The sequence below is a fragment of the Lactuca sativa genome, chromosome 2, assembly GCF_002870075.4.
Source record: "Lactuca sativa cultivar Salinas chromosome 2, Lsat_Salinas_v11, whole genome shotgun sequence".
NCBI classification, from domain to species: domain Eukaryota; kingdom Viridiplantae; phylum Streptophyta; class Magnoliopsida; order Asterales; family Asteraceae; genus Lactuca; species Lactuca sativa.
In genome coordinates this window covers 58,353,927-58,363,086 of record NC_056624.2, presented here as the reverse complement: position 1 = coordinate 58,363,086, position 9,160 = coordinate 58,353,927, and the positions used below count along the sequence as shown (strand labels likewise).

General features: G+C 32.8%; 1 protein-coding gene across 1 annotated transcript; it reads right to left on the bottom strand.

Annotated features, from left to right (window-relative positions):
• Positions 1-2,689: 2,689 nt before the first annotated feature.
• On the bottom strand, positions 2,690-4,977 carry LOC111894394 (uncharacterized). The gene is made up of 2 exons (XM_023890469.3): positions 4,070-4,977; positions 2,690-3,941 (listed from the first exon to the last, which is right to left on the bottom strand). The coding sequence occupies exons 1-2, from the start codon at positions 4,935-4,937 to the stop codon at positions 2,788-2,790; spliced, it is 2,022 nt and encodes a 673-aa protein (XP_023746237.2). The 5' UTR covers positions 4,938-4,977; the 3' UTR covers positions 2,690-2,787.
• Positions 4,978-9,160: the final 4,183 nt, after the last annotated feature.

Genomic DNA, 9,160 nt, shown 5'->3' with positions numbered 1-9,160 from the left:
GTGGCGGTGTGCTTTGCCTCGTTGTGTTGACTCGTTTGGGGTGCTTGAAACCCTAATGGGCCCAATGAAGCCTAATGGGCTTAGTGAAAACCCTAACGGGCTTAATGATATTCTAGTGGGCCTATTAGGCCCAATAAAGCCCTAGTTGACCTAAAAGCCCAAAAAAAATGATAAATGGGCTTGTATTTGGGTTGGAAACCCTAATTAGTGTTTGGAAAACCCTAATGCCAATAAAACCTATTTTTTGGGAATTAATCAGGACACACACACGGGAATTATTTAATAGCTTGAAATATTAAATAATAATCATTGGTAAAGATTAATTTAAGAAATATTGAACTTAATGGATTAAGACCTTAGTGGATTAAGTCTTTAATAGGTTAAGTAGGAAACTTAACCATAATCGTCATTTTATGTGAAAGCCTAATATCACTTGGGTTTATTATTGGGCCTTTCTATTGGTCCTTGATGATTGAGTTATTAATGGGCCATCCAAGATTAAGCAAATGGACTTAGAATAATGAATGAGCTTTGAGGTAAGGCCCATATGAGGAGTTGGGCCCAATTTGGAAAATTGGTCCATATATGGACCTTTATGATTATGTGATATTAGGCCATTAGAATGTTGAATGTTGGACTGGACTAAATGGTTGGGCCTTATGGTGAGACCTTATAAAGGTTTTCAAGCCCAAGTCCCAATCCAAGGGCCAAAAAGTCCAACCATGGATCAACCCAAGTTGGACTTTTTGGCCCTTGGATCGGGCCTTGGGCTTAAATCAACCCAAGTTAGGGGTAGAGTAGTCTCTTACCCTAAGCATGGACTTATGATTATGATTTGGAACCCAATTATTAATTGGGTGATGCTTTGTTATTGGCAGTTCGGGAATCTACCGTCCAGCAGCTGGGATTGTGTGTACGGGACTTCGACAGTGCGAGGTGAGTCTCCTCACTGTTTGCATGGGTCTATAGCCACAATGTCGCCCATTTAGTTTATGTATGGTAGGAAGACCAGGGTTAGCCCTAGGCATTATGCATTGAAGACCAGGAGGAGGCTCCTGTCACTCAGTATAGGAAGACCTGGGGGTTAGCCCTAGGCAATATGTATGAAAGACTAGGAGGTGGCTCCTGGCGTACTGTATGCTATTATGTATGAAAGACCAGGAGGTAGCTCCTGGCACACTATATGCTGATTTGCTAAGTAGAGTAGTATGTATGTTGGTTGTATTTGTGATGCTTGCATGGAAGACTAGGAAGTGGCTCTTGGCACTTGTCTGTGGGACCGAGGGGGTGACCCCCGGCTTGGCAATAAAGACCAAGTGGTGGCCCGTGGCATAATGGCAAGACTATGTTTGGCACATAGCATCTTTACTGATTATGATATATGTATGGCTCATGTTTATGTATGACAGTATGCGAGTATGTGTTTATATGCTAGACAATATCCAGTTGAAAGAGACCGAAGGGGTAGGCTAGCACCCATATATGCTAGGCAGTATGTTGATATGTATGGTATGTGGTATTTGGGGAACTCACTAAGCTTCGTGCTTATAGTTTTCAGTTTTGGTTTCAGGTATTTCGTTTTCAAAGAAAGGAGTCAGCTCGATCGCAATACATCACACTATGTTTTCCGCAAAGGAGATCTTTGGGATTATACTTTGATATGATTTTATGATGACATGTTTTGATTATTGACGTACTGGTTTTGACATGATATGTTATTATGGATGTTTTCTTATACTGTTAGTTTTATAATAACTTAATTAAAACGAAATTTTTGGCCTGTATTTTTGGGATGTTACATTACATTGACATCAAAATTTGGAATTTCAAATTACCATTTAAATTGATACAACATATCTTCATCTATTTTATTCCTCAGTAACATCGTTTTATTACTTATAAATAACATCCTTTTATTACTTATAAATAATATCGTCAACCCATACAAAAATTACAACCTTTCACCTTTTTCCATAGTCCCTCACAGTCAATTCATCATTTTATTTGTAATTTATTGTGTTGTGTTTATGTATGTTTCTTATATTACCGTTATTTTTAACTTATTTTATAACGATGTGATTTTCATAATTTATTGTTTATTTTCACTCTATTCAAATTTATATTGTATTATAAAAAATCATAATTTTATCAAATGTGTATATATACAAAACGTAGATCAAATATTTAGAAAAATGTATATAATAATTTTAACTAATCATTATAAACTTATAGACAAAATTTATATCTTTGTAATTTAATAATTTTTATAAATTTTTATTTTTCATTACTAATCTTTTTCTTTGTTAACCATGGTTTCCACGGATTTTAACCTAGTTATTTTAAAAGTTTGACAAAATAAATCATCTCTTGTTGTTGTTATTTGTTATGAATAGATGAAAATTAAAAGTAAAAAGAAAAAAAAACTACTTTGTAACTTATATTTAAACAAAATTCCTTCAAAGGTAAATAAACAAATTAGAGTACATATTTCAAATGCATTTGATATTCACAGACCATTTTTTTAAACGAACTCATAGTTATGGGAATGGAATCACTCATGTCATTCCTCCTTTCATTACCGCCTACCAAATGGACACTAGATCTTTGAATTACTAAGAATGAACAAAAGTATCGCAAGAGATAGCATGGACATTTGAAATTCAATCATGTAATTGTATCATCATACGCATGAAATTAAAGAGATATAATACAAGAAAGAAAGAGTAATGACAATTACAAATCATATTTGGTTTCAAACATATGGAAGGGAAACCTAAAACTTTAAACTTAGTATTTCTCACAGCATTTGTAATGAATTGCAAACTTACACTCAAGACATTTAAAGATCATGTTGTACTGCAATGTGGAATAACACATTTTGCATGTTCCATCCGGCAAAATACCTTGAGCAAATGAGAGAGGGTGTGGGTGACCATGAGTGTTATGAATGCCTCCGAACTTTACCTTGATGAAATAATGGATGCTATTCCAATAATATCCACTGGTATGTGTCTCGCAATGAAGTATTAACGGAGCACAAGCGGTATGTATGGACTGAACACAATCTTTACAATGATAGAAAGATTCATGAGGATTCAATTCCTGCTCACATATTTCACAAAAGTATTCACTCTTGTGGTTCTCAATCGGGAGGTAACTTAGTTGCATTGGATGCTTGTCATACTTGTGCCTGACTGTCTCGGCTAATAACAAAGCACAATTGGGATGTATATAAATATCGCACGTGTCGCAACGGAATGAAAATTCATGCTTACAAGTGTATCTGAGACAGATATGACAAGTAAACATATTTCCTTTTACTTGAACTAGTGAAAGAAGGTGATTGGGGTGAGCTTCATGTGTGATTTGTTTAGGTATAATCCCACATGTAACATCAACATAATATTCACATTCGACACAACAATAAGCAAATCCGTTGCAAGGTAGATGACAAACCTTACAATGAAACACACTGAAAAAGCAACCAGGGATGTTTGAGTAAATGAGATGGAGGGTATGTTGTGGGTGGGCCGGGTGGCTTTCTATTATTGGGGGGAGTCGAGTGCACCACTCATGGAGAGCAAAGTTGTTGCAAACCCCCTGAATCTGAATCTCATCATCATTAGCATTAGCACAAATGTAAAAAGGCATGGAGGACATGATTGGTCTGAGACATCCATTGCATAGCAGTTGGGTCTTTTTCATTGGGTCATGACACTTTAATAACAACCGAGAAGAATTGTTGGTTTGCCCATTGCTTGTAAGTGTCTGATCCACTAGAACTAGAGGGTGTTGATGACTCGTGTGTTTTAAGTTTACCTTGTGATCATTTTGTTGGAAGAACAAGTGTTTTGGTAGGCTGTATGTTTCATCAGGGAACGGGAGATGAAGAAGATGAGGATAGTCAACATCTTCATAATTTTTGTTGGTTCTGCCAAGGCCTGATAAATTTAAAATGGAAAAAAGAGTTGGTATATCTCAAAGAATGCTAAACGTAATGAACTCATCCATGAAATTTTTAATAGTGTATATTAATAATGAAAAGAAAGGATAGTTATTAATTAATTACCACGAGACAAGAAGATGGACATGAATGGCTCTGTTCTTGATGTTGCACAATCCAGATGGGCATAGTAGAGACATTTATCGCATTTGTAAATCCAATGATTCTGACTAAAATCCCTACCACATACTCTGCATCTAGGATAATGTTTAGCTCGTTGATCTATAAAGAGGAAGGAATATGAAATGGTGAGAGGATGAGTATGATGAAAAGCACCATCTGTTTTCTCTTGAATTAACAATTTTTCTGGTAAGAAAGCACAATCACTGTGTATGGTGAAGTTGGTACAAGTGGCGCATAGAAAGAAGATCCCTTTGTGTTCCTTCCCACAGGCTTGGCAGTAGCACAAAATGGGTTGGGAGATGGCACACATTAGTGAGTGTGGGTGGCACGGATGATGGATGATCCTTTTTCCTACTTCCACTGCACAGTTTACATCAATCCAAAATAGACATTCATCATCACAATAGTAAAAAAGTTCACCATGCTTGTGTTGTCTTGTACAAATACGACATGACCAATTAAAATAAGACTTAACCATGTTAAGAGGATGTGGGTGATATGTGGTCTCCAAAGTTGTTGACAACTCAGCACAAAATTTGTGAAGTGTAAAATCACACGATGAATCTGCCATACATTTGTAGTAGAACTTGTGGTACATGTTGATTTCTTCACCACACCACCCACATGTGACACCTTGAAACCCATCTTTTATAATTGTATCACCACCCTCCTCTTCTTTTTCATCATCATCATCATCATCATCATCATCATCACCATCTTCTTCTTCTTCTTTTACTTCTTCTTCATAATGTACCTGCAAATTAACGAGCGTTAGTGGATGCTCGTGTTCATATACTTTAAGTACCTCCATGATAATTATATCTTTTTTTCCCCAATAAAGATGTTAGACTCTAGACTCCTATCTTATTTATAACAAAGAAAGAGAATATTATGTGTTCCAAATTCACGAAACCAAGCAGGATTCTTTTTTTTTCTCTCTTCTTATTTACACTTGTTTGTCTTTTGTTTTTTTGTTATTTCTTTTCCTTTTTTTTTTCAAATAAGAAGCAATCAGTGAAGATTGTTAAAAGAGGTTCCTCATAGAAATTTATTGCTTTTAGTAATTTACTAACCTGACATTCCTATTTGTCCCTTATAATTTGGAACTTGTAGTAATGAACTTATATCATGAAATTACATAACTTATGATGCGTTTTATGAATGTTTTAAACAATGGAAAATAAATGATTTTGTAATGTGTACATCGTTTTCTCAAGGTCTTGATTATTCTGTAAACAGTTTCACATTTTTTTTTTCAGTTTCATACACAATCAATGGTTGCCCTTCCATAAGTATTTCGGATGGCTGGATACATGTTACATTGAGAAGCCTTAGCTAATAGGGTAAAATAATAATAAACTACAATTTGAGAGCATCTTCTGAATTGAAAGAAGGGACTTTCATTTTCATAAAAAGGAAAACTGGACTTGCACTTTAAGAAATGGAATTGACGATGAGTCAGAAGTTAGAATCTCACCTAACTACCCCCTTAACTCGAGGAAAGGAATTCGAGCATGAAGCATTTGTTAAAAGTGGTTCCTTATGGGAATTTAATTTGCTTTCAGTAATTTACCAAGCTTTCCTATTTGTCCCTTATGATGTATTTTATGAATGTTTTAAACATTATTAAATAAAAGATATGAAACATGTACATTGTTTTCACTAAGGTCTTCATAATTCTGAAAACGGTTTCACATTTTCCTCTTTTTTCAGTTTAATACGTAAAGAATAAACACAAATGAAACACACAAAAGCATGATTCTTTTCTTCTTCTTCTTCTACATTAATACAACCTCTTTAATAAGTAAGGAACAAATCCCATAGAAAGATATGATACTGACACTCCATGCCTTGAAATAGAATTAAAGGAGTGTATACCTGCCATTTACAACATTCCCTTCAAAACCATAAGCAATTTATCCCAACATTGATCAAATTAGCAACATATAAATGCATTGTGTCTCACACCTAACTATTTTAAACATTGGTAAATAGAAAATATGATATTGTAATGTGCACATTGTTTTTTGTAAGTCTTCACTATTCCATATTAGGTTGTATGTTTTTTTTTAGTTTAATGCGTAAGGAATAAACACATTTGAAACATACAAAAGCATAATCTTTCCTTATTCTTTATCTTTAGGACCACATCTTTAATAAGTAAAGAATAAATCCCAACTTTAAGTTGCATATTAATCTTGTTTTATTACTTGGTATATAAAGGTTTGAGTTTATTCAAACGTTTCAACTGAGTTTAAAGCAACACAAAGTCCATTAGTGGACTGGTTTGAGTTTATATATAATTTTTGAGTAACATAAACATATTATGAGCCAACCGGTTGATCTTACCAAACAATTGAGAGTCAATTTTATTAAGTTTATCTAGAATTGTTTTAGAAAGTTCCTATTACAATTGAGAGTCAATTTTCTAAGGATGTCTAACCCAAATTTAAAACTAACCATTTATATCATCAAGAAAGAGTAAACTTGTAATAATATATTCTGCTTCCTTTTTACATTGGATGAAGTAGTTTTGTTTGTGCTCTAATTCTACCAATCATTTCCTAATTCACATTCTCAGTCCAATTTTTTGTATTAGATCATATTTTATATCCTCATTGACACTTGTGTTAATTCCAATAACATTAAATGATCGCTGACCAAAACTGTCTATCTTTCCTTTTTCTTGTGTTATTATTAATGTTTTCCACTATATTTCACGTTCAAAATTGTGTTTTTATGCTATTTTACATAAAGAAACATTTTAACTAAATATACTTGAGTATGTTTGTCTACAAACTTTTTCGCTGAGATCTGCAAGAGCCCCATAGCTTCCCTCTCAAACATAGCTAAGACAATAGCTTCAGACTCATCGTGTACGTACACTGAATCATAAATCCAAAGAAAAAAAAAGTTAAAATAAATAAACATCAAGTAACATGGAAAAAGGAACGTGTAAGGTAAAAAAAAACTCGGTACAACAAATTTAGTGGTTTCTTGCATTTAAAATTGGAACATTAATAAATGTGTTACTTCTTCAGGTGCAGTGGAAACATCTGTATGCTCTTTCTTTACCTTTGGAGTGACAATTCGGACAACTTGAGTGATACCAATTTTGTTTTCGCATATTCTTTTTATAGTACCGACAATAATAATAGCACTAGTGTGACAACAATTAATAAATGTGCTTGTCTTTGTTATTATCAATAATAATAGCATTAGTGTGATAACAAAGCCATTAACATCTACAAAAACATGAAATAATAATATAATTGTTAACATACCAAAAGGTCTTTTCGTTGGGATAAGTTTGGAGTTAATTGATTGAAAATCGACAAAAAAGAATCTATAAATATCAACCAGAAAGTTAAGACACTTTGCAACTTTTGTTTACCTTATGAAGTTGATCCTTTGTTGAAGATCAGACAAGGCAAAACTTGGAGGTTGTTTTGCAATAGTTGAGGAGTTTAATTTCAAAAGCAGAACCTTCATGAAAAAGGTCATGAAACTTATAAATGTTTTCTTTTAAATTTGTTTACTTTATGAAGTTAATCCTTTGTTGAGTTTGTCTTCAATTTAAGCGTCCACAACTTTAATATTTTAACATTGATGGTGAAATTAACAATGAGAGGTTCAAGTTCTTTTATGAAAGTAATATTCATAGCAGCCTTTTTTCTGTAAGGAGTAGAAAAATTGTTGTAGTTTAGTAAAGCAAAATAGTCAAAACAAACATTCTAAGAGGCATTTACCGGTCATTCTTTGTTTATTGTAGTACATTGTTATTTTATTAAACTTATTGTATCAAATTGTAATGACATTTAAAGCCAAACCAAAAGTTAACCTGAAATAACATTGTTAATTATGAAAAGAGTATAATGGTATTTATTCAGAAAATGTGTTTTTAAAGTACAATGCTTTAATCATCATGAATGTAATAAAATGCTTGTATTTTTTTAAAATACGACAAAATAGCAACTTAATTTTGTTTTATACTAACAAATTAGAAATTATATATATATTTTTTTGTGTTGTGTAGAAAGTACGTTGCTATTTTAGAGTAGAAAGGATAAAAAGTCATTGAAATTATATTCTATGTTCACCGACTTTTAATCCTTAAATATTGCAATATAACCATAATATAGCAATGTACCTCGAAAATACAATTTTCTGAATAAATACCATAATACCTTTTTCATAATTACTAAAATGCTATTTCAGGTTAACTTTTAGTTTGACTCTAAATGTCATTATAATTTGATAAAATAAGTTTAATAAAATAGCAATGTACTACATATAAACAAAAAAATAGCTAGTAAATGTCTCTTAGCATGTTTGTTTGGATTATTTTGCTATACTAAACTACAACTTTTCTACTCTTTGCAGAAAAATGGCCGCTACGAATATTACTTTCATAAAAGAACATGACCATCTCTTGCTAATTTCACCATCAAGGTTAAAATATTAATGTTGTGGATCCTTAAATCGAAGACAAATTCTTCTTATGATTTGTATTCCATCGAAATGATATTCCTAGATGAAAAAGTATATTCTATGACTTTTTTTTCTTAGTTTTATTTTTTAAAATACATTTGTTAAATATATATTAATGTTCTTTTTTTTTTTGGGTAGTATCATTTAAGCTATTGTTTTAAAAGAATACCTTTATAAGTCTCAAACACCTTCTTTATCAAGGTTCTAATTAAATTAACTCCTCGACTATTGCAAAAAAACCTCCCGAATTCAACCGTTTTGATGAATCCCCTAGTGTAGTTCGTCTTGGACCAGATCTAGCACCGTTCTCAACGGGTTGTGTAGCCATAAATCTTATTGTATTCATTGAAATTTGTTGACATTGTATACCTTCCCATTGAAAATAAACGATCTTATCATCGATCCTTCGGCTCGGCTACTTTTTTTAAGGTAAGGTGGGATCTTTACATTCTCACTAAAAATGCCTATCTACGTTGAGTTGAAGAGGGAACAAGTCCCACAGAGAGATGAGAAGTGGGGGAAAGAGTGAAATTACAATCTATT